This window comes from Bombus affinis, chromosome 13 (assembly GCF_024516045.1).
Source record: "Bombus affinis isolate iyBomAffi1 chromosome 13, iyBomAffi1.2, whole genome shotgun sequence".
NCBI lineage: Eukaryota > Metazoa > Arthropoda > Insecta > Hymenoptera > Apidae > Bombus > Bombus affinis.
This window is the reverse complement of record NC_066356.1, coordinates 1,237,832-1,264,645: the sequence shown is the minus strand read 5'-3', so window position 1 is coordinate 1,264,645 and position 26,814 is coordinate 1,237,832. Positions and strand designations below refer to the sequence as shown.

The 26,814-nt window shown below is 39.9% G+C and overlaps 1 protein-coding gene across 3 annotated transcripts in view; it reads right to left on the bottom strand.

Annotated features, from left to right (window-relative positions):
• Positions 1-26,814, bottom strand: part of LOC126923003 (uncharacterized) — a 248,788-nt gene that overhangs the window by 114,418 nt on the left and 107,556 nt on the right. For 2 of the 3 annotated variants that reach the window (XM_050735983.1, XM_050735984.1), the window contains one exon: positions 13,409-13,515. The exons of the other annotated variant lie outside the window; for it this stretch is intronic. In XM_050735983.1, coding sequence (XP_050591940.1) covers positions 13,409-13,423 — 15 coding nt within the window. In that variant the 5' untranslated portion in view covers positions 13,424-13,515. The remainder of the gene's footprint in view (positions 1-13,408; positions 13,516-26,814) is intronic. 3 annotated transcript variants of the gene reach the window in all.

The following is a 26,814-nucleotide window of genomic DNA, read 5'->3' as shown; positions in this document are numbered from 1 at the left end:
AAGCAGCATATTTAAACGATTCTATTATCAGCTTGATGGATACCATTGACGAAGTATTACGCGATACAGGCGCATTATTCTTTTAGGTCACTGGCTGAGCTTTTAATTATTAGATCCAGTAAAAGCATCGTTACGCAAGCATGTACAAAGGCGATTTAAATACGCGACCGTTGTCGATGTATCTTGGATCCTTCAAAGGATCAAGTTGAATTCATCATTAAATGATTACTCGTAGCTCGTAGAATGTAAACTAGTACTTTGCGTAAGAGAACAAAATCGAGTTGTTTCAATCGCCCGTTAAAATTCTAACGAAAATGTTAGATATTACGCCGTGATTCGTTCGGATTTACGTACTTTTTTTAAACACATGCACGAAAGCGGATCTTTTCAAGCTCGTGTCGTTCATTGCCAGGTTACAAATGAAACTTATTGCAAATCGATCTTCCTAAACGTAGCGGCGGGTAGATGTGCTCCGCGGCGAATATCATTTAAACATTATCGCGACTGGCGTAGCAAGAAAGATCAAAGAAATGTAAATTACAGCGCGCATGTATCGTCCAGCACGCTGTCATTTGATCCGGTGATTATCATTAATCGCTGGAAATTGATGGAACTCCCGGATTGTGTATAGATCGTGTTCCACAGTTGCGAAACGAGGATGGAAAAAATACAGGAGACGGGGGTTTAGTGTACATTCTTCGTAAGTGCAGGGCAAACGATTACGGCCAACTGCTTCACGGGTGAACTATGAACAGCTTCTGGAACGACGTTGAATGGGTGCAAACCGAGTGAAAGTTGTGCAAATGTTTACAGTGGAAGTGAACTGCGGCAAAGAAAACGTGCGGGGGCGGATGTGAGCGGATGGAGGGCAGTAGAGGGGGTACGGAGAAAACCGCGCCGCCATGCCTAAAGTTATTCAAAGGAGGAGAACGTCGAAGGGCCTTCGGTTGAATGGAGCGACCGAACAGAGCTAATTTTATTAGAGAAGTACTCGCTCTCCTCGACTGCGTTTGCTCGATTCGGCTTGAAAAAGCTACGTAAGAGACGATCGAATGTTGTTTAATTCGTTTCTTCATTCGATTAGCGTGAATTTCTTTTGCGGTACATTCGTTCAATGTTGAATTCGAAATGTTCCCCTGAAACACGTCTAAGCTTAGTTTACAACCGTACTTTTAATGAGCTAAAAAAAAAGAAAAGGATATATCATGTCAATTTTATAAAATATTTATATATTTCTTATGGTTGAACTTACTTAAGAAAGGATGCTCGAGTTTTATGGCACAACAACTATGTCTGACTACGTACTGACCGCCTCTACTTAAAGCCCACTTCTTTTATAACTGTCTCTAAGTTTCACTTCTTTCGAATAATTTATCCAATCTTAAACTTTTACATTCTTCGACGGATTGTGTAAACTTCAATGCAATTACATCTTTAAGCGAGAATCAAAATTATCGAAGCTACGGCCAGCCGTACCTGATAACGGCAAACAACCCTAGGAAAAGCTGGTGAACAGTTAAGGAGAATTCCCTGCAGGTACGCGCTTATTATCGATTTTAAAATGTCGTTAGTAAGAAAACTTTCCCTTATAATAAATCCAATTTCCCCGGAACAACCTTGAAATTGGCTCGAAGTTCGACCGGAACTTTCCCTTAGCTGTAACCCTTATAGGATGCAATTCCGTTTCTGAAAACGGTGGTTATTCGTAACCACCGCCGAGTTAATTGCATCGGATGCAACGTTCAATTTTCCAGGGTTGAAAGTTGGTTCGGACGTAGCAACCCGGCCCGCCGTAAACTTTATGGTTTAAATTAAGAAAGCTTATGAAGAAACGCTGTCAGTGGCCGTGTCAAAAAAACTTTTTCCTTACTCTTCCAACGAGCTTGTCGCACCTCCGCTCACCGGAAACTTTTACGGCGGGTCGGACATGCGAGCGGACTTTAATCTGTTTCAGTGGCCCGGATCAAAGGCGTGTAACATCGTATCACATCTTTGCTTTATGGTAACTCGCAACTTTCTTCCAACGTGGGGTCCTGTTTATCTTGCGCTGCGGATAATCTACTTCTCTCAGAGTTTAATATCAAATATTGCGTACAGGAGGTATCGCGGAAACGAGAGAAATTCGTAAATTTTGAAAAATCCGGAAAATTCGAAAAATCGACCTCCTTCAAAGCCACGTCTATAATAAAAAAAACATCGTGCCGCGCTTTTGATTTCTCTTTGCATAAGAAATCACTGTATATGGAAAGTCTGGAAACGTCAACGAACTTTCTATGCTATCCGTTTCTTCGTCAAATAAAATTATCACGATCTCCCTCGTATTTGCATAATAACGTGAAATGTGCTTCGATCTGGACAAAAAATTAATCATCTTAGGCAACGAACTGGGTCGCACGAATCTTTCCAACGATGCTAATATCATAGACAGAGAGAATAAGCGAAAAGAAAGGAGAAGGACAAAAAAAAAAGAAAGAAGAGAAGAGGGTGAAAGGAAAAGAGAAGAAATTCGAGACAGTGATTCGTGAATTTAATTCGTGCAAAAAGGGGTTCGCCGATATCTTGAAATTCACGAGCCATCGCCGCGAGCAAATCTTTGGAATTAGCGGATTAGTCGGGTAATGCCAATCTATCGTTTTACGAGCTGACGTGATCGCAATAAAACTTTTTCATCCACTCGTAACGAGCCGGCGATAAATCGAGGCGACATTAGAATTTTCTCTCCGCCGTTGGAACAATGTTAAACGCTCGATCCTGTGACGTATTACGAACAGCCGACAGTGAATTAACACGGTGTAAAACAATAAAAAGTCGTTCATCTCGCTGGTAGAACGTAGACAGAAGAGCCACGCGTTCGTTCGCTAGGCCGGGAATAATGAACATTAATTGCTCGAGTTTTCGGTAGTCTGCTCGGCTTGTCGACCAGAAAAGGTTAATATACGATTTCTAACGCGCAAAGAAAGCGAACCTGTCGCCTTTGTAATTATAACGAAAGTAATTTGAAAACGGGTTAAATGCGAAATAGTCGAAGGTTCTCCGGGTTTTTGTTTATTGCGGCTCCGCGGAAATGAAACCTGCGAACGAAGAGAAATTCCTGATGGGATTCCAACTTTTTCCTCGTGATGAATAAAGAGGGAACAGGCGCAAAAGTGGCGCTCGAAAAATTCCGAAGTCCGCGGAATCAAAAAGCGGAACCTCATTACAAGTTCAAATGGAATTTCGAGTTCATGCTTCACAGATATACCTTATGCGTGATGCGCGGTGAAATTTTTTTGCGGTTCGAATCCCGCGTTTCGCACGATCGCGAAACGAGAGATTTTTTTCACTTCGATGTAACAACCGAAGTTGGTGACTTGTTCAGAAAGTTTCGACGAAGAATGTTATCGTAATAATACCGCGGTATTACAAAATTCCAGACATCTTTCCCACAATGTATGCTTTTCTTTTTCGTATCAAATCACAGTTCTTAAATTTGAATACTTTCAATCTTCCAAATTTTTCGATTAATCCCGAAATGCGTACTTTTTCTCTCAAATATTAATAAAACATTTTAAAAATCTATCTTACCGATGCGTTTAACGTAAAAATTCATCTCTCGTTGATAACCTAAGCAAAAACGCGCTGAATAGGCAGATCAACGAGCGAAATTTGTCGATTCGTTTAATTAGAACACGTAGGATGGATGGGAACCACCGGAACCTAGCTTCCTATCTTCGGAAGGCTTCTTGAATCGTTGCCTATCCCTCGTCATCCCAAGAACAGTTAGCCACAATTTCCCGTAGAGATTGCGCGTTCACCTAGATCCAGCAGCAGCAGTAGCAGCAGCAGCCAACAAGCAACTGCAGTATTCATTTTCAAATCCCGTAGCTCGATCCACGGCAAGATTCTTTCTCTATTCCACCCAGCATCTCGCCAGGGGCTGTTCAATTATACACGCTTGAAATATCATTCACACGTATTTTATTCAGAGCCGCGACAACGCGTAACTCGCTGGGACAAAAGGACGAGGGATTCCATGGTGCATTTTAGACGAGCAAGTATCGGAGACTCTTCTTCCGGCCGTCTAATTTTTTCACGAGACTTGCATGTGCACATAGACGAAGGAGGTTTGGGAATACATCGACGAGGGTAACTTCTCGATTCAGTAAATCGGTTAAAGGGAGTGGGCAGATAGAATCGAGGTGAATCGAGGATTCAGAGTAGTGTAAGGGACCGTTCGCGATCGCTTTACGAGGCGACGTGATTGTAATCATCCAGCTTTTTGCCCGCCACCGGCCAGCGGAGCTACTTGGAAATCCTCCGGGGTACTTTTAATAATTCAGTCGAATTGGACGCGAGGACATGTCGCCGGAGGCGGCTGCGACGTCGTTGCATCCCCTCCGAAAAATTAAACCTCGAGCTCGTTCCACGCGTGAACGGAATACGGGACGACTGTGAAACAGGCTCGGTCTGGTAATTGTTTCCTAGGATAAGTAATGACCGATGGAAAGTCGGAATACGATCGAGCGAGCGTTGTCGCTTCCGAGATTGATTCACTGCCGGCTGAATCGGCGTGATTTTTCGTACCATCGACTTTGATCGATGCTCTGGCTTCGTCTTTTCCTTCGTTTCATTAGCCACTTGGTTTAACCTTCTGATCAAGTCCGCCTATCACTGCCACCGTCTTCAAAATGTTCTTTTTCACGGGTTTTGTGAGAATGTATTTGCATATTTGACATCGATTGTCAGAAAGCGAACGAATTTAGTTTCAGTTATACAAAAACATTCGGTGAACAAATTCTCTTGTATCGGGGCTACGAACGCGTGGGAAGTAGAAAGGGCGTCTGTGTCAGGGAAAGGGGGATTGGAAACGTTGATCGTAGAGTGGCAATGAAAGGGATCGAAAGAGGTTTGATGGCAATCGAGATCGCAATCACGTAAAATCGCATCGTAAAGCGATCACTAACATTTCCGCTATCTGGTTAAATTCAGATTCGAGAGGATGGCCCGGGATATGCTTTTGAACGATAATAACGAGACGGATGAAAGTGGCGGTAAAGGAGCAAGCTGAACAAAGTGAATGTCAAATCACCCGACCGATGAATAAATTTCAACTTGGAGCATATTTTGATTCTCCGTCTTCCTTCAATTTGTGTTAGTATTCCAGGCGAGTAGTGCAGATTCGACGAAAAAGTTTCCATGAATGAACAATCCCAACGGTATACTGTTTGGACGATTAAGATTCAAGAGCGTTCACAGCGGAAACTAAATTTAGGAATACTTAGGGTCAGTAATTATAGAGAAAGGTTTAATGTTTTAACATGAAAATCTTCAAATATTTCGTGGTTAAGGCGATGAACTTGTACAAGTGATTAAATTTCAGTTTACGTGATATAGAGAAATATATAATAAAAATATATCATGGAACGTTTTCTACCATTTTTCTTTCGTAGATTGTTGCGTAGATATAACGGAAGAGAAAGGGGAAACATTTTCTTGCAACCTTCATTTAAGATGTATTAAAAGATCGTTTTAAGTCTGCATAGAGAAATATGTAAATAGGGGAGGAAATTTTGAATGAACCATAACCCCACAGACGAGCTTAAATGTAATTAATATCGTACTGCTCTTCCTTTCACCCCTTCTCTCTTACTTTATACAACAGCAGGCCTTGCGTCATTTTCCATCCCTATTTCAACGAAGGGCTGGTGGTGCATCAGGGTGGTTTTACTGCGGCGTTAACTCAATATCTTCGCCATCGTACCATGATCTATTCCTTTCATCCCCTTTCTATCCCGGCACCAAGACAAATGCCCGAATAATATCCTTGATAAGGCGAAACTCAGCCCGCACTCCCAAATTCATCGACGTACATTCCATACATATTTATTGGGCCGTGTGCCGAACTGAAAGTAATCAACATCTACTCAATTTGCATTCAAAAATACGGTGAATTCGATTTTTCGTCCCAATGACTTCGTTTAATTGCCAAAAAAAGTTTTCTATGTGTTGTCGAAAATTGATTTTAAATTTTCAATAGCGTAGCGACAATCGCTTGTAACCTTTTTAGATTGAAAAAAGAAAGTAATTTTCGTTTGATTCTCGAAAAATGTACGTGCCATTGGGCATTTAGATTAACTATTACGAAAGAATTAAAAGTGAATACTAGTTTTCGAGAAAAAGCATTCGAATGACAAAAGTTTAAACGATATACCATGCTGGGCAGGAATAAACCGTCGCAAAACTCAAATCTCAAAATTACACAACTTATGCGAATAAAAGAATGAAAAGAACATTGCGCAAATTAGCTAACATACTCTGTTATAATTTTGCAACGTAAATTCCTCTTTCCCTGCCTTCAAAAATTCAACGAGAAAAATAGAATGCGCCGCTTACTCAGTGATATAACAATAGAGTGACGTAAGCAGCGCAACTAAAACCGCGCTCGTGAACGCAAAAGCAAAATCCACCATAATAATCTAGTTAGAAATCTCGTGGCCGTATTATATAGGATCTGTTTGCGCACGTTGAATACGAGGAATTTTGCGCAACCGCGCACGTGTATTGAAATAAAAACATATGACGCGGTATACGGTCATCTAATTAAGGGCGTTTCACCGTAGAAACTGTCTAATTACTAGCCACCATAGCGCGTCCGCGTTATTTTAATACCGACTTCTTTTAAAATACCACATTATCCGCCGTCAGGTGTAAGATACAGGAAAGTCACGAAAATATTGACTTACTTGTGCAAGTGGCTATTCGAAGTATCCTCGATCCTTCAAAAATTATATTTTGCGAAGAAATAGGAAAGGCAGGATTCTTGATTAGCAGAAAATGTCACGGTAGAATGTTCCATTGAAATGCAAAATTCCACCTAAGATTTTGTAATTCATTGGGAACATTTAGCATGACGATTGGTGTATAAGTTTGATTTATGCAATGACTGAACAAGTATTGAAGATGATAATCCTTTTGCCGAATACGAACTTTACAAGCATGATATTGCTTTTTTGAAGGGAAGAGGTTTGAAATATTACAGATGATCAGTTGGTTTCAAAGCGGAACGATAAGCCTGGAAATTTCACGAAATTATACCACGGATATCGAGCACAAACTCTCCCTCTTTTCGATTAATTCCCGCAAAATTTTACTCGTCCAACGGGAACATTGTTCAATACTAACCATCAACGTTTCGAGAAATTAATGATACTGGTTCCGAGCTATGACAAATATTAATTACCCTTAATGCGCATAATCATACACGCGAGGGGAAGCTTTTGATCTCAACTTTGACACTCGCGAAATACGTCACACACTGATGAAAAATCATATATCCTTGCGAGAACACAATTCTTCCTATAGAAATAGCTGAATGCTATAGGAAAGAAAAAGAGGAGAAAAAACAGTATCGTTCTCTGCCGGGTTTCACGATTTTCAACGATGATCCGACGTTGTTCGAAAAGTTTTACCGAAACGAAATGTCGGTGGGTAATTTCTTCGAGTTCCGGGAAACTGCCCGGAAAACAGGCTCTTTCTCCCTGGCTTTCAACCAGCCAACGATACATGCATTGTGTTTTAAAAGTCGTCGGGGCGCGAGATAAATTTCAGAGATCGCGAAACCAACTTTCTTCGTAGAGTACAATGCTGCATTTCCACGGAAGAATGGCGGCAGACTCGAACAACGAGGATCCTCTTTATGAAGGATTGGAGATCCAGCGCGACGATACAAAGCCTTTTGCCATCGAACAGATGCGTTATATTCAAGCTGCGTTTCATACGTGACATAAGCTGGAAACGCCGCATCGAGATATTTCCAAGTAGCTGGTCGACCGGGGTAAAAGAGGGCAGAAACTTTGTGACATATCGTGCGCTCGTGATCGACAACGATTGCCATTCGCTTTAATTAACAGATTAAAAGATGTAAAACATTTTTTAAGATTGGTAGTTATTGATGTCCAAAAATTTTCAAATAATTTATAATAAAACATAACAGATATCAATGGTTCTGGAAAAATGATAAAATCGCATGTGCGAAATTTGTTTTTATTTCACTGCGTATAAAGTTCGATACTGGATATTGTTGTAAAATATTTTTGCAGTATAGTCTGAGCGAAAATTTCCAACGTGACGTTATAGCATTACGTATGTGCCTGGATGCGAGAAATTCTCACCGGTAGAACGGCTGCAAGCTGTAGCGAAATACAATTACCAGGCAACAGCTGTCCATCAGGGCCAATTTATCTATGAAATCCGCCGATAACTAGTGATTATCATTATTCATCGTTGACGAGCTCTTATACGCTGACGGGCAGTGCTGACGGCATAATCAAGAAAATTATTCAACTTTTCCATCACCGTTCTCGTGAGTGGGAATATTTTTTAGAAGAAGCGCTATCTTTGCAAAAAATTTCGATTTTTGATTCATTTGGAGAGCGGACGAGTTAATAAAATATACAGAATATACCAAGTCTAATGTTTTTCAACATAGATTATAGAATCCTGATACAAAGAAGAACTAGATGCGCAAAAGCAATCTTCTTAAGGGTATAATCAACCATCGTTCTATATATAATCGTTCTATATATAATCTAATAGCTGTATTCCCATAAATTTCTCCTAACGTCGAAAATTTCGCTTCAAAATCCGGCAATTTCCCTAGATGCCATTTCCAAAAACAATCTGTCCATACAACCCTATGGAACAATCACGATTAGCCGTAAAGTTATCCTTCAACCCTCGTCACCCCTTTCCACTCATTATTCAGCCAGCCATAAGTCGTGCATCATCGAGCAACAGAAATCATGTTCACCCTCTGACGGGACTCCTTCTCTTTCTCTCTCTCTCTCTCTCTCTCGCTTTATCCACGGAACAAATCTTTTCCAGGCCGTTGGTCAACGCCAACTCCGTCGAAATTAAGTTCAGATTTAATTTAATTAGACAGAGAAAGAGGCAAGAGGACCAGCCAAGGGCCCGGAAAACGAGAGTAGGTGACACGTTAGAAGAAGGTCGTCTCTTTTTCCCTCGGTCACGAATTTTTTCGTCGGCAGATCCACGTGTGCCACGTCCACCGCGAATATTGGATTCCGAGCGTCCCAATGCGACCGGGCTTTTTCCCTCCTGGTTCCTTAATCAAACGGAAATTACTCGCGGCGAGTTGTCACCGGATGCTCGAAAGCTTGGCCCGGTTCGCAGGAAAAAGTTTCAATCGGAATGCGCTAAATCGAATCACGTTCGACGCTCGAGTGGGAGTGGAGAGAGCCGCATGGCAGACCGGTTGTGTTTCCACCTGAGCACCCTTCATCATGAGCCGTCCACCTGGAAACAAAGTGACGACGACGCCAAGTGCCTGCTACCCCTCGAGTTCGCGTCTCGTTCTCCTCCCACCTTCCCATTTCCTCGTCCCTTTCACGAATCGATTACGCGAGTTTCTCCTTTACACCGTGTTTTCTCTGCTCGCCGTTCCACCCGCTATTAGCATCAATCGATTCACGGAATTAGTTCGGTGTTTTTCGCCAGCGACCGGATTGTAATCCAACTTTCGCCGCATACGAGGGTGGAAACGGATCGTGACGAGGGAGTGGAACTTTATCGGTTAGAAACCGATGAAATTTCAACTGAGAACGTGGGAGAGTCAACTTTTTTTCGCTGAGGCATTAAAGCTTGATTCTCCGGGGTGGGACGGGAGTGTTAATTTATTGTAATAGGGAAATTTTCAAGTTCCGGTTTAATGGATCGATAAAGTAGCGTGGGAAGATTAAAGGTTGCCTTCACTCTTCCTATATGAACGTTCGTCGAGGAAATAATATAGTTTCCGAACTTTGTCATCCGCTAGATCGATAGGTACAAAGCCTTAAAATCCTATCGTTCGATTATAACGAGGCGATAGCCTCGCGAGTTAACTAACAGAATTAAGCAGAGTATCCATGAATCGTGAGAAGCGGCAAAATAATTGAACGCCATTTTCCCATCGCTAAGTTTCCGTTTTCCTTTCACCGTTGCGGGGAAGAAATCTTATGATAAATGTATGCCGCAGACAATCGGACACCAATCAGCTTTTCATTTAATTTGATTGCAACTCAAACAACGAGTCCAGCCCTTTCAACTTGAGATTAAAAATCAACATCGACGACGAGAGCAGCGTTGAAACCAGAAACGATGTATCGGTTTGATGATTGCAATTAAACAAATGATATCGAAGGACTCATCGAAAGGATTTATTGCGTTCGATCGTGGAATTTCGAAAAGGTCGTTCGAGTTCCTATGCTGGCGCCAATCGCTTTCCAATAAAATTTATGCTCTCCGTGCCGGGATACACACGGAATCGAACACATCAAAACGCGTGGAAAATCAAATAAACTCGAGGCTCGCGTTACGTTAAACAAACAAAAATGCGTCCAAGGGTATAATAAATTTTATAAATCAAAGCGTCGCGGTTGGCTAGGGCGATTGCGGTTCTTCAAATCCAACAACTTTTTCGCTGCTCCATTTCATTTTACTCGTTTCATTCGTTTCATCTATTCGAGCAAGGAAATTTCTCTTTAATTAAAATAATGACGCGAAGGTATTCTAAGATTACTGCGAAATATCAAATATACATTTTATAATGAACATTTCGTTCGATAAAAAAAGCAGTGGCGTATACGAAGTACATATCGCACGGAAATTGCAATAAAATTGAGAAACAAAAAGCTTTTCCTACCCAGCCAAGATACACTCGGAAACTGCAAACTTTTGTAAAGTGTAAAACTTCTGAAGAAAACATCAACTTCCTTTGTGTAAACGTAGGACAAAAAACATCAGGCTTCCAAAGGATCACTCGGAAGAAGACTGCCAACAAATCGAATTAAAACGATACGAGCAAAACCAACGAAGCGCTTTTCGTGGCTCGAAGTATATCTAGAAGTATATCTGCGGGAATTTCGAAAAACAAGAGCGAAGGAAGAGAGAAAAGAATGGAGAAGATAAGAATTGTATCGCGTTCGAAGATCTGGAAGGAGTCCGATAGGTCGATTTGAATTTAATTAAGTCAAGGCAAGACATAGGCAATTTGGCAAGATGCTCGCATTACAGAAGCTGGGCGTCGTTAATCGGATGAAGTCTGCGGTCTACGTAGGAGCAGCAGATATCGCGCGATACTATGAAATGTCTTGAGATCTCGCGGGGGTTCTTCCTTCTCTCCTTTTCACCCTATCCGGTTGAAACAGCCTTGTGCAACCTTCTACCTTCCACCCCAGCTCCCTTTTCGTCTTCCACGCAAGTATTTGACTTTCAAATGGCGCCTAGGTACAGCCGATATAGCACGTTATAACCAACCACTCCATTTCGAGAAGCAATTCCGCTAGCTGACGAATAGCCATTACCTCGGACTAACGATAACTCGATTCACGGTCGGAACACGCTGGATTTTTCCAGGCTAGAATTTCGTTTCCTTTGTCGGCTGGTATTCGATTCACGTGGCCGGTTATTCGAGACCGCGCTATGAGCCCACGAGTTCGCGATATTATTTTTCTTACCCATCTTGCACGTCACCGGGGATTCTAAGCCGATAGTGGCTCTTCGGTATATCGGAGAAAGCTTCAGGTTCTATATACGAAATGTCGCTTTTTCGAATGAAACTTTAAGCGCGAGTAATTTTCTAAAAACGATTAATAAATAAATATCCAGCGGTACGCTATCGATGTCGAATATGTCAGAAGTAGGAAAATATTTAATCCAATTAGTTCTTTACCGGGGGAAAATAATTCGACATAATTAAAGAGATTTTAAATTTCAGTTAAACGGATTAATTTCGTTAAAGAGATTTAATACAGTTTGGTTCGCTGGAAGAATAAATAATCACTGTAATCGGTTCTGATTGATCAGTTACCGGAGAGGAGTGCCACCTAAAGACAAGTATCCGAGAAAGACCGGATGATAGATTAAGAGGTTGAATATCAAATCAAATTCTACACTGTCCGTTTGCCATTGGTGATGTTTATATACAAACTAAAAAAAATTCCAAAAATTACACATCGATGAAAAATTACCGATCGATCTTTATGCAAACCAATTTTCCGCCAGCTTTGACAATAACACGAAAATCGGTTAAAAAACAAAAACCCGGGAAAAAACGGGCGAATCGTATGCGTGTTCTTTTCGCTTCCTTTCGTCCAAACAATTAACACCGCCATCCATATTTATACGCGCTGTAATTTTTCATTTTCGTACTCGGCACGATTTTTATCACCGCTTATACCTTAATGAATATTCATAATATTCTGCGTATATGCGAGTGTAGCTTGCAGAGTACGTAGAAGCAAAGAGAGGCAGCTCGTTTAATATTTATTCGCATTAAATGCATGATCGATGTTTGATCGGCAATTTCGAATTCATCAGTTACATTTCCTCGGAACAATTTCGCGATGATCGTTGGTCCATATGACCGGTATGACCAGCGGTGCAACATCTTTCGTTCTAGAAATTTTTCCAAGCAGGGCAATGCTTAGCGTATTCGTAATTTTGAAACGCGAATGTTCGTTGAAACGGTTCGTTTGCCAGCAGTTACACTGATACTCGGGAGCTTGCATCGTGAAATTCTCCGAACGAACGCAACAACACGCTTGGCACATTGTACGCGGGCGCGCGACATTAAGAGGCAGAGAATTGCCGTGCCTGTATGTATTTTCCATGTGTGTGCACGTATACGTGCATGGTGTGCGGAAACATGGAGGCAGAGAACACTTCGCAAAAGTGTATCAACGTTTCCGTGGCACGCATTTCAACCGCAAGCGACTGCACTTTCCGGAACAGCGGCCGGAATAAGAGAGATGCACGCGTAAAATTTGCACGTAAACAGGAAGCCTTCGCCGCGAATCGCTTTGTGCTCCTCTCTTCCCCGTGGATCGAGACGTTAAGAATTGTACAACTGGAATTGTAGGATATTCTTGCGTCGGATCAAACGAGCAGGAATGGAGCCGCGTGAAATTTTCCACGATAAGCGGAAGCTCTTTTCTATGGAGGATTTGTTGCCTGAATGTTTAAGCGATACGGGGAAGAAAAGAAAAAAAATGTTTCGTGGAACAGTGAAGGAAGTTTTATGCGATAGTTAACGTTGAAGAAATAGGAGTATCGTGGGCTTGGGCTGATTTTATAACAGACATGCACTTTTCATTTGCATCTTCTCACCTTCAGTTCAAATGTTTCAATGGTTATTTTAATAAATTTCAGAAATTATTTCCAATTTTCTGACCTATTTAATGAATTATTTGCAGAAATATCAGATATCTAATTCGCCTCATGCCACTGATTTTATTAAACTAACAATAGTCTATTTACCATGTTTCAACGCGATAGCAGGATAAATCGATATACATATTCATCTCATAACAATCGCTGCATAAATCTTCGGAAAAAAAAAAACAATTGGGACAAGAATTCAATGAACACTCACCAAAACTTTCACCATGTATATTCTCCAGCTCTAAAGTCCAGCCCAGTCGAACGGGCAGCCAGGCAGCAGTTTAAAATTCCCACTGCAACGCGGCGTAAGTTCTCTCGCTGAAAGAAAAAAAAAGACAGTTCCACTTTTTTCTCCTTCATTTTCTGTACACCGGTTAATGGGAAACCGTCTGGTCGTGTTTGTCCGTGCAAATATTTTCGGACAACAGGGGGATGAAAGGGACAGCCCCGGCGCTGCTATTTACCATCGCGGAACGCTTCGAAAATTGGGTTATATAAATATCCTTCGGAGGTGTCGAGACCTGGAGGAGTTGTACTCCTAACGAAGAAAAGCAGGCTTCGCGTCTTTTCAATTCGAAACACGAATATACATGGCGCATAGTACATACAAATATACACTATGGATAGAATCGTAATTAAGAATTCGAATTAAAGCCGCGCGATGCTCTCAATTATTCCGTGCATTCATCCATACTATCTCTAACGAAGCAGCAGGCGAAACCGCCTGTTGCCTGCCGCTATTGCTGGCAAGGTTAACGAAGCTCTGGCACGAGAAAGAACGAAAGGAATAAAGAGAGCAGCGGCCTATTGGACTCTCGTGACACGTGCTCTCGAGCTTACGTAACCTGGATCCTCGCCCTCTCTTTGCATCCAACAACCCTCTTGGGGTATTCTTCCTCTTTTGTCCCCGCCAGCGAGACCAGCTTATGGTTATAATTTCATGTTGACAGGCTATGAGATAATGAGACCACGTGTCGCAGATTCCACGACAACTTCCGTAGATAACTCCTATAGATGATAGTAATTTGTGACATTTCATGCGTTGTGTGTACCTTTCGTATAAATAAGACGTAATTTAGGGCACGACTATTGACTTCTTGGTTTGATGGTTTGATAAGCGGGATGGAGGAGAAAGGGCTCGGAATTTTGTATTATTGATTGGGGAGAAGTATTTACCTTTACTGATAGATGAACGTTCCTGATTATGACAGATTGTTAATCGCACGAACACATTTAATTCGTGATTGGCAAAAAGAGATCTATTAGACTCCAGCGATATTTACTTTTGCGATAGTTTAGAAAATATTCGCCATAAGGTATTGTTTCAGTGCTCCACAAACAACGTCTAACACCAACTAACCCTTCGCACTCGGCTGTCCCCTCTGAAGAGCATCGTAAATCTAGTGAACAACGCGGATTCCCCTTTAAGGAGACACAAAAATGGTGACTATATAGCACGAAATTACACAAGCTCAACATTTTTTAAAAAATATGTTTTTTTGAAGTTTTGCCTTCGCGTTGCACGAAAAAAAGTAGAAAAGAAATGAAAAATCTTCTTGTAACAAAAGGTAGCGATAAAACGTTGTTCTCCTCCCAGAAAGATGCATAATTTTTTATTCTTTTATAATTTGTAAATCAGTGCCAAAACGAAAAGGCAGAAGTGAGAGTTACATTATAAGCAGCAGTGAAAATGAGTTAAATTTCGATGTATAAGTATTGATACGAAAGAGAACGAGAATAGAAGTAGCGACATTGTTCCACCTAGAAAAAAAGTGAATAAAACTTCGTTTCTCACAAAGATTGCTGGAATTAGTGGTAGGAGATCGGAAGAAGGTCATCGAATGTAATCGCATGAATTTAATACAATGTATAAGTTCAAGTAATTTTTCAACCAACTTAAGTATAACACAGAAGAGCACTATCATTTTTCTTTAATTATCTGTAAATTTCTGAATATCGTGTAAAATTCCGTGCACCCTGTCGTAACAATTGCGGGATAAGGAACGTAGCTTTTCGACGAATCACGTTTTGCGCACACACAACGCAAGGGTTGAACGGAGACTAAAGGCGAAATGGATAAAAGCGACGACTATCAGGATAGTGTTTTGACAACAGATTTAAGGACCATTTTGTTTCCGCTTCGTTGCTACGAATTCAAAATTTATGATTCTTTTATTCGGACGAACGTATAATACACAATAAAATGTGATTCCTCAAAAGAAAATTTTCTGGAGATCTACATCTAAGATGATTTAAATTTTCTTAATTGTTTTCTCCGTTACTAGTTACCTTTTTACCATCGAAGTATTGTAACTTTAATAGTGAACCATTTTCTTATTACATTATATTTGATCACGTTATACTGGAAATTACGAAAATGGTGGAGATTGAGATGAATCATTAGCCTTGCATGTCGAGCATGTGGTTAAGACAGATTGATACGCCTAACTTTCGACCTATCGGATACCCATTATACACGATCGCTAGCAGAACCGTCATCAACCGCGATTAATCTACTGGCGATCACCAATTAAGTAACAAATGTTTATCGCAATTACCCAATCTCAGATGTTTTAAGGAAAAAGTGTCTCACAGAACCAGTTGCGTAAATGAATCAATAGGTTAAAGAAGTGTTATAAAGGTAATAAGTAATTGCACTGAGATACCGACCAAACTCCTAAATATTTCACCATTCGCAGGTTTACTTTTTATTTAATTAAACCGGATTACAAGGCACGCGATCGACAAATCCAGCGAGCTAAAAGGAAGACAACCAAACCAGGTTATACGTAGTATCAAACGTTACACGAAACAAGTGAAAAGCAAAACGACCAACGCTATAATTATCCCGCGTATATACACAGCATTACACGTTCAAACTCTCATCTTTCAAAAGAATTTCCCGGACGTTTGCTAGTTTGCTAGTTTCCCAACGTTCGCCGTTCGTTGATTAGAAATTACCCGGTTTACTCTCTGCTTTATTAATGCCGTAGACCTATCAAAGGCCAGATAATTGCATCGTTTTTCATTTCCTTTTCTTCTTTTTTCTTCGTCGCGTAGACCGCGTCGACAGTTCCTTGTCCGGTTACTAAACGAAGTATTCAATTAATGCGCGTAGTATTAACATAACATTGGTTGTGCTACGAGATACCTGGAATTTTATGCGCCCACAATGCACACGTAAAGGAGAGTGCACCAGGAAAACAGAGAAGGAGAACAAAGAAAAAAGAAGAAGGAAAAATTTAAAAAGTGCCGACTCTAGGATGCCGTTACGCTCTCCGTGTTCCACGGTGTTAGCATTTTTGAGTTAATTACTAACGCAGGAGAAAAGGAAATACAAAAAGAAGAGAGAAACATGAAAAAAAAGAAACGGAAAATTGCGGAATTAGGCAGTACCTACTGAGTGAACAACGAAAGTCTAGAGCTCTAACCTTTGTACCCTGCACTCTAATGGGTGTACAGCCTCGGAATCGCGATACTTAACGAAATTCTAGTGTTTTCGCGTCGTACACGCGTGGCGAATGAAAATCCTGTAACCCCCTTGAGTCTATACCACGGAAGAGAGTCGCACAGAACGATTCGCTTTTCTCTGATAAAAACTAACCCACTCATCTGATCAACTTTTCCCGTAATGGACAAAGGTAAGCAGGTAAAATTTTCGCGACGCATCAAACGAATTTTCGTATATCGTTGACGAATGGTTCTGATTCGACCAAAAAATTCTGTATTTGAATGAAGCGACATATCTCGTCTATCGGAGCGAGTATTCAAGAAATTATCGAATAAAAAATATGATTTATGTTCAGGCGCCTAATTATGTCTTACATAATGCATTTTATAAATTTAAATTTCATAAGCACGCTCGCAAACGCCAAGTAATTATAAAGCTTCCATTAAATTGAACATTAATTAATTACTCGAATCAAAATAATTAATTACGCTTTATGTTTCCTTCCGTAAGACACGAAACAAATGTTGCGTTGGAAATCCCAATGTTATATAGGAAACGAAATACACTATCACCGTACATTAACGATGGATTTAAAGATACCTAATCTTAGACGTGATAGTTATTATATGTCATTGTTCATCTTTACATTGGTATTATTTCCGACGTCTGTGATCGTAAACGTCAAATAAATCTTAATGAATCCAGCCATATGAAGCCACCGTATCGCGTAATCATTAATTTCTAAGGTGATTAGATGGACAGATAGAAAAAGTGAATAACACGTCGACGGTTTCGCTGTAATTTTAAACATATGCATCGTATTGGATTACATCCAGACCCGAGTTATAGTTGCACCGTGCGTTCGCTCGATTCGAAATAGAATGACTCATAGACAAAGACCTTGTTCTAATTCAAAAACGAAACACGGAAAAGCTACAGACCGTGTCGAGTCACACCGCGGATTTTACGAGACACGTTACGCTCCCGGTTATTTCTGCACGGGCCAAATTTCAGGAAGGTGTTAAATACCGTGAGCAATAATGTAGAAAATCATCTACCACGGCGAAATACGATACTGCCTGCTTTTCTCCAAGTACGAATAATATTACTTGCCAAATAATAAAAGGTTATGATAAATCGTAAAGAGTTATCGAAAGGAACGGCGCGTATATTATTTTATAAAACCAATCAATTCCATCATGTCCATATAGATTCTCCTTTATATTTTTCTTTATATTTTGTTCGCTGCGAACCTTCTAATCGAGTGAAACTGAAAGAATCGTATAATCGAGACGGAAGACTCGCAAACGGATTCAAGGGAAAAAACGGCGAAACAAAACGGCATCGCTTCGCTCGGAGTCACCAAAATGACTGCAATAATCAAGGATCATGGTGTAATCGAGGATCATAAGTGGCAAGGGCAATTAGTATTCACGTACAGCTATCGTCAGCAGCCGGCAATTGCCATTCTAAAGAGCCGTTTTGTGACTTTATCTCTGACAATTGCGCTACGCCAGTTGAAACTAATTCGACGAAACCATAAGAACGGACGTTTGGCTACGTCTCGTGGTATTACGGGGCGCGTGCTGCACGCGGATCTCGACGAACAGCTGAGAAGAAACCCGAGAGTACGACGAAGCAAAGTCAGCGTTGCTGCCTGGAAATAGCTTTGGCAACGGCCCCGCCAACGTCCTGTCTTGGTCCATAAAATGGAAAATTACTAGCGTGTTGCTTTTCTACACACGCTTCTTGTCGCGCCTCGTTCCGCCTCTCATCCCGTACCGTGGCTAATATAGATCATACACTAACGATTTCTGCTCGACCTGTCGTTTAGCTCGTAATAACGAAACTTTGTCGAATTTGTTGCACCTTACCCGTGGCAGGAATCGTGCCTGTTGAACCGTGTACACTGTGTACCTTGATTCGTTGCTGGTTAATTCGTTGATACGTGATCTTTCGTTTTGGAAGGATAGAAATGTGTATTAGATTCTTGGTATTTTGTGTATTTCGTTCATTAGTCAGTTTCTTGACAAACAGAAGGCTGGTAAAACATTTGATTTTTCTAAAATTACCGCAGTTCAAGAAATCAATTCTACCTAATCGAATAAGAAAACACTGTTCGATGTTCGCTCGTCTGATGATGGAGTGTATTAACAATCGAGATTGATTGTATAAAATTATTGGCCAAGAGAGAGGAGATCCCTTTAATCAGACCCGATAATAATATTCAAAGAGGACGGTAAACTATTCGCTATCCTCGATAAAATATTTCTTTAGTTTGCAGAGCGCTTTCTTCGAGTCTCGCTCGGCTCTTTCGCCACGTTAATTTTCTACCATTTTAAACACGAACCAAAAGGAATTAATTAAATCAAAGATTCACAAAATTTGTTCTACTGCACAAACCTGGAGCACGGGTAAAGGGAAGGAAGGCGTTCCATCTTTACTCGAACACCGGGTCAGGATTTTAATCTGATAATTGTCACTTTCTAAAGAACTAAAGGCTGTACCCTGCGGACCTTCAAGTTCGCGTTAAAAATTTTCTCCCACTGTTTTGAGAACACTTTAACCCTTTGTAAAGTGGATCCGTATTATAATCATCGACAGTCCTTCTTTCTGCTTTGAAACGTTAATTGGAGAAAGTATATGAAACGAAGCAGATATTGGAATATAATTGTCTGGTCATTCCATTATCACAAATTCTCTTCCTTGTTAGAGAGATTTTTATCTGTCTGCATTGAAAAAGAGCTCTGGATAGATGCTATTTACACCGACACGCGTAAGGTATTCGACACTGTTAACAATCCTTGTACTCTTATCTAAACTTAACGCTCATGGTCTTCGTGCCAATCTTCTTTCTCGGCTTTCTAGCTTTTTAACTATTCGAATCGTAAACGTCAACCATCGTTTCTCTAAGGAAATTGCTATCCGTTCTGGTGTACCTTGAGATCCTCATATTGGTCTACTCTTTTTTATCTTGTTTATTCGCGACATTTCTGACATATTTTTATATATTAAGTCGTCCGAAGAGTTTCTTTCGTTTTATAAGGAAATAATGGATGCACAACATTTTCCGTTTTATATTATTTTATCGAATTACCATGATTCATTTTGCTTTATTAAACTAAAGATCACAACGTTCGACAGATTAGGTTTCATGTTTGTATAAAAATGCGTTATTGTGAAAGACGTGTCTGTAGAAGAAATATACTTTCCGGACAACCTAATAGTAAATCTCGCCTATACGCCGATGATCTTAAGAGTATGTGATGCATTGTCTTAACAGATCCACCTATTCAACCAATAAGTTAACGTTTGATATATAAAATATAGCATAGCTATAAGTATGATGTATAAACGCCATATTCGCTCTAGTCGTAAGAATAGTACCATTATATATAGGTATTCTTTTAACAATATACTATTATTCTCAGTCAATAATATTCGCGATCTTGGTATTATTTTCTCTGTCCTTTTAATCACACTATATTACCATAACGAACTCTGCTCTTCAAACTCTCTAGAACTCTCGCTACCGTACTTCTGAAGACTCTTCCGCCGTTACCAATCGCTTATTGCTTTATACTCTCAGATATACGTATCTCAAGTTTGACCTGCAACACAGTACAGTTCCGTAATATGGTGTCCCTATTTTAAAAATCATATCGCATCGATTGAAATTATATAGCACAAATTTCTTAGATTTGCTTCATATTATACCGATTCGCTGTGTTTACCTATTGCCATAATTATGATCTTATTATCATACACCTGTTCTCCGAATATTCTCCGCATGTCTAACTCTCATATTTCTGCGCACTGCCTTTTTCCCATACTATTTTTCCCATACTTTCTACAAGTTCGAGACATACCTAACATTATACGGTCAAAATAACTGTTCTAATCAGATTTGTTAATCTGCAAACCGTTTTTGCGACGTACTTGACTTCTTTGATAAATCCACTTCGTTATTTAGACGATCCTTTACCTCCACGTGATTCAACTTGTAATTTAGACTTAACTTTATGTTTTATGTTTGTACGATATTTGGCGCTGAATTTGCTAAGTCGTATTAGAAGTTTAACTTCATTCTACGTTTATCATAACTGTTAACGTTTTTCTGTTTAATAGTCAATTGTAATTTTTCTACTGTGTAACAAAGGACAATAAATCGTTGATATTATAATAAACATTATTAGATACCTATTAATATCACTATTATTATAAATATTTTCTACACGTAGCGATAGCATTTGCTTCTTAATGCACTTGTGTAATATTTGTATGCATATACGTGTATGGTAAAAAGATACAACATATTGGATATCAAGTTACAACAAAGGGAATATTGGCTCTTTGTATTCTAAAAATTTGACTTAAACGGCGTTTCAGAAAGGCGTTATTTTCTATCCAGTGTCAGGAATGACGGGCTGATTTCTGATTTCAGTTGCGGCTAGATAAGGGATGCTATAAAGTTTAAGTACTTTTCATTTCCACTGCACAGAAACTGGAGCAGTTTCATTTCGGTAGAATCGTGCAGTTGGGTGTCGTACGCTTGTATTGTATTGCGTGCTTCAACTAAAATAGAATACGTAATTATCTTCTTCGTTTGTTAAAGGTACAACAACACATCGCTCGAGGTGTGATGATTTTTCTGTCCATAATTATTCCGAAGGGATACAACACTTTTTAGATAAAATAGAAATACTAGGAATTTTCTTCTTATGACTTCGTCAACTTTTCACCATTTCCACCTTTCATTCTTTCTCCGCTATTTATGTGGCAAACGGCTAATTTAATTCTATAGAGAATAATATAGTAAGCTATAAAAAATCATCTCAATCATCCTCAAGAAAAAAAAAAAAAAAAAATGGGCAAGGTTTCACTTTTATCTAGAAAATTGTTCCATCCCCTTAATCATGGAGAATTTGATTAAGTGGTTTGTTCTTGATAGATTACCCCGCATATACCGCCGCCGTGGCGACGACAATATCGCGGCAGCGCAAGGCCGCGTTGTGGTTCAAGTATCAATAAAAATTTGTCCTCGAGTATGATTAAATTTCGCGGAGAGCTAATGCGTCAAATCTAGCACCTAGCTGCAGCGATGCATCCCTGGACGCTGCGCTGTACTAAATGTAATTCTAATTGCCAGTGACGCTGATAAGGATAATAAAATGACGCGAGACTAGAATTTCGAATGGAATCCGTAGAATTTCTGTACTGTTAACGTCACCGAATTTCGTGCAAACTTTGAACGCAAAATATAAAATGAACGATTAAAGTATCAAAGCTTTCACGCTATAATGCGATCTTCTTCATGATATTATTCGCATGGAAAACACGATAAAGTAAAAACTAAACTGGTGAATAAATAAAGTAATGACTCGAAGAAAGGAGAGTACATAGAAAGTTGTAACGAAACGGATAGCATCTATCCCTTATCATTTACGAGATTACACATCCAACCTGTAGTATTATAATAATTTAATATTGTTAAACACAAACACGACCGAAAGAGAATTCGCACTTTCCTTCGTAAATTAATTGCAGGACGAAATTGTAATCGCTTAGCCATCCTAAATATACAATTCAAATGAATAATGTAATCTATGTTATTACCGGAAACACGATATGGATACTTCTCTTATTGCTTAATATCCTGAGTTTAACTGCGTTAAACAACTGTTAAAAAAAAGGCGTATTTCTAAAGCTGTACAAATGCGCCAGTTAATTACAAACTTCGCGGTAATTGTTACAACACAGCTCGTGTTCTCCGCGACAAGCACTTTTAATTAGCGGTGATTTCACGGGGAATTAGATAATGAAAATAAAACGTTAATAGCGTGCATTAATAACTCGAGAATGATTAAATCACCCGCGATAATAACGCGTCGAAATTCTCGCGTTCCGCGGCTACAGCAGCTCCCATCGACCAGCGATTGTCATCGACACTGAAGAATAATAAAATAATGCGACGTGTATTCCCGTTCATTTTCGAAAATGACTAAAGAAGATCTGTCATTTCCTTTCGCCTTCTCTTTTCCTTCTTTCAGTTCTAATTCATTCGATTTGTCCACTAATTCCGATTCAAAAACCGTTTCCTGAAGCATGTATAAGAATACGAAGATAACCATAAGAACGCTATATCTAATACTCTTATTAAGACTGAAATAAACTAGTCATTTTATCGATTTTATATCTCGTATAAAATTGCATCCCAAGAGAACCGATTCTATATTTGAAGCTTTTACAATTTCGCGCCACATTTTGGATTCCGGATATATAATTATGGAAAACGGTTCAGCATTGCTTAATTTGTGAGTTCCAACTCTACAGAGAGAAGTGTGAACTTGATCAAACGGTTATGCAATTGCACGCAACACGCGGGCAAGACACGAATAATACCGATTCGCTTCAATTCCAATTGTATATTCGACTTACAGAAATATCGATTACTGCGGCGAACTCGATACAATTCAGTGTAACGTTATAAGGTTCCGTAACAATCAGTAATCAATTTCTTTCATCCAATAAGCGAAACGTTGTTCAAGATTAAAGAAAGTTACCAAAACCAGGTTGAATAAATTAAGAGATACATCCAAAGTTCTCTATCGTCACACTTTTTTCTTCGCTCTTTAATCTCAAACGCTCGACCGTTCCACGTGCAACATCCGATCGCACGATGCCTACCGCGTCAAGATTGTATGTTTTCTTTACCAATATCATCTATGAAACGATCTGAAGAGGCATGGAAAATTCACAACAAACGTGCAATTTCAAGTTGATCGTGACAGAGAGACGAAGATAGCTTGGAAGCGTGGATGACCAGTGTCGGTGGGACAATGTATCGCCTTTAATACCGCAATCTCCATGAAACCTGTACCGCATCGTAGTCGAACAAGAGCAACTGGTACTACCCGAAGCGTTCGCGGACGTGTGAAAATCGTAGAGCTCGGCCGTGGATCCGCTTTATTCGCCGGGGGAACTACGCGAAACTCGACACGTCAGTTGCGGATTCCGGCATGTGTCCCGTCGATTTATCTCACACACGTGGCTCAACTTTCGGTTCCGTGGCCAGGCTATGATTTCGGTTCTGTAGAGGGAAGTTTCGCGTGCGAAAACCCGAAGAACCGACGAAACTGCCAGTCGATCGCTGTTGCCCCGAGGATATATGCAACTGGACGAGACAGAGGGACCACACGGCATCGTGCTTTTCCTAGCGAAGAACACTGGGAAAATATCGTCCGGTGTGGAAAACAAAGTGCGACGAACCGTTCGACACGGAGTTCGTTGCCGCGGCAGTGCGCTTTAACGCTCGCTTGGGAACCTCCCGATGTAATATGCAACGACGTGGATGGCGACGCGGCGCGGCCGCGTTCGACCGGAATGCAAACGCGTGCACGCGATAATCGACGCGGTTGTAATTGAATGCGTGGTGTAAATCGACCGATTGATGAATGAAATATGAGCCGTGATTGAAATATACGGAATGGAAGAGGAGAGTTTCAGTTGTATTTGTCGATATTCACCGATTTCAGGCAGGAAATCTCCTTGTCGAGTGGCGTTGGATTTTCGATATTTTAAGCTCGCGACAAGATTCTTAGTTGGGTCGCTTAGAAGGTAGAATATTTCTAGGAACGGTATAATGTACAGTAGCTTGATGGGAAAAGGAATGATTTCTACTGAGATTTTGTTTAAATACAGCAAAGATTAAACTACGTATGGAACTCTCGCGTTTGAAAATTAATGCAGCGTAATTGTAAGCGACTTTGTAGGAGTCTGTGAGGAATTATGTAGTTGGAATGAAGTTGAGTTCAAGTTAATTACAAGAGCCAGAGAACTCTCTGAAGTTTTCTTGAATTACTGTCTGTGCTCTCTAACTAATATCGTCAATATGTATTTCCAGTAATTAATTTATGAATTACGAAGGAAGGAAAGGGAAAAATATATCGCTCGGAGACGGCGATAAATTTGAGAGACTCGGTCTTTTCGTTACTATTCGAAACGCATACGAGGACCAATTTTGACACGAAGTCCCATGAGTTACTAAAAAAACGTGCCGCAAGTTTAGTAACTTTGTAACTATATAACGCCATTTTGTACTTTAGGAGCGTGCACCGGAGCTCCAGTAAATTTCAAACACAGCCAGATTCAGTGAGCAAAATCACGCGAATAGTCTAAGCAACGATGCTGATTTATTTGATAGCACTTTGAATGAACCGTAGGCAACCAACGTCATAAAGAACAAAAAGTTTGCAATTCGAAAAATACTAACTGAGAACATAACGAAAATATGATGAGATGTAACGCTATTTTACTTAAATATTTGTTACTTTCACGTGAATTAATATAAATCCTTGGAAGAGGATATTTAATAAGCTTGTTTCTTTGAAAAATTGTCTCACATAACTGGATACAAATAAAAAAACATCTATTTCTAAGATGATAGTATGTAAAAAAAAAAAATGGAAAGAAAAATTGGAAAAGGAATTTCATATATTCGAACTAGTTAACCTCGTAAGCACGATTTAATAAATTTCACTGATGCGGTGGCGGAGATATACGAGGCGAATAAACGAAACACTTCGTAAACGCAGGTGCAAATTCGTTATATTCACATGCAGATTATCTCGCGTGCCCATTGCCGGGCATCCGCGAAATTATGATATAAATGGAAATAACTCTGATTAATAGTTGGACTGGCAAAACGGTTAACGTGACCTAGAAGATATTATTAATGGTTACTTTTACAATAGATTCGGAATTGAATGCGACTAAAATGATGAGCTGATTTCGTTTGCGTCACGAGTTGTATAAATTATTCAGCGATCCCGATAAAATGCATTGTGATTCTCTACTTCTAGCGTCAAATGAGAATTCAACCCTACTCACTCAACCCGTTCTCGACCCTCCTACTTCCTGTTGAAATACATTTTCCCAAAACTTCCATCGTTACCATTGTTATCACTTTTCATACTACGAATTATACAGTTTCCATCAATCTCCCGAGTAACTGGAATTACTATACCTGTAATCGAAATTACAGAACAAACCGTGAATTTGCTGGTCCGGAAAGTACTGTAGCCAACAAACTCATAAAACATTCGCTAATGAGCATATATTGTGTTATGGAAATAATATGAAGTTACGTGATTAGTATTACAGTTTTAAAAATCTGAAAATAAAGAACAATTATTCAGTTCTATAGATTATGGGTTATTTCATAAAATTGAAGTCTTCTATTTCTATTTCAATTATTAAAAAAAAAAACAAAAAACAAAAGAAAAAAAATTCTAAAGCGTCCGAAATCCATCGATAAGAAAGAATCCTATTCAGATTTCAAGTCGTGGTTGTGCCCCGAGCATTAATTAACGCGGATCACGTAGAACGCGGATCTTCGAGGGGGAAGAAGTCTCCGTTAACCCTAATAACTTGAATCCTATCGGTATCATTAAAAATAGCGATTTCAATTGAAATGCAAATTACGATTTTCTCCCGTGTTCTGGTCGATATTTGATCGCGGTCTTTTATGTTTTTTCTTGCATCCACAGACGAAATTGAGAAGGCGAAAACGACGGGCAATACTTTTCGCGCATCTCTCACGAAAAAGGTATAAACTGTGCGGGAAACATACACGAGAAAATCCCGAGGGACTAATATAATTTGCCTCTGTATAAGACATCCCCTAATCCGTGTACTCGCGCGCTCACACACGAACTCACGTGCGATTCCAGGTTTTTCTTCTTTCGGAGAAACGCACAGAACGAAGGTTTGTTCCGCGCCGGGAAATTAGATTATGTCTCTGGGAGGTATAAGACGACGGAATAACCCGATAGACGACGTTAATTTTTGCCCAGGGAAGGACTCGACGAACGTCCGCCCTCAATTGACCAAGATAATTGTCCACAGGGGGCTTGAACGGCGTTTGATGAAATTTATAGATTTCCTTTCTTTTTTTCCTTTTTCCTTTATGAGACGATCTCTTATTTTTACCGTTAGTTTATTTCTTTAATTTTCGAATGTATGATGTTTCCACTCCAGATGCTCTAAAATCAAAAGAAATTGCTTGACAAATTTATTTGAACATTCTGTCTCTTCGCGATCGCTTATGACGATAGAAAGAATACTACGAAAAATATCGAAATAATAAGAATTGTACCGTGTCCGTC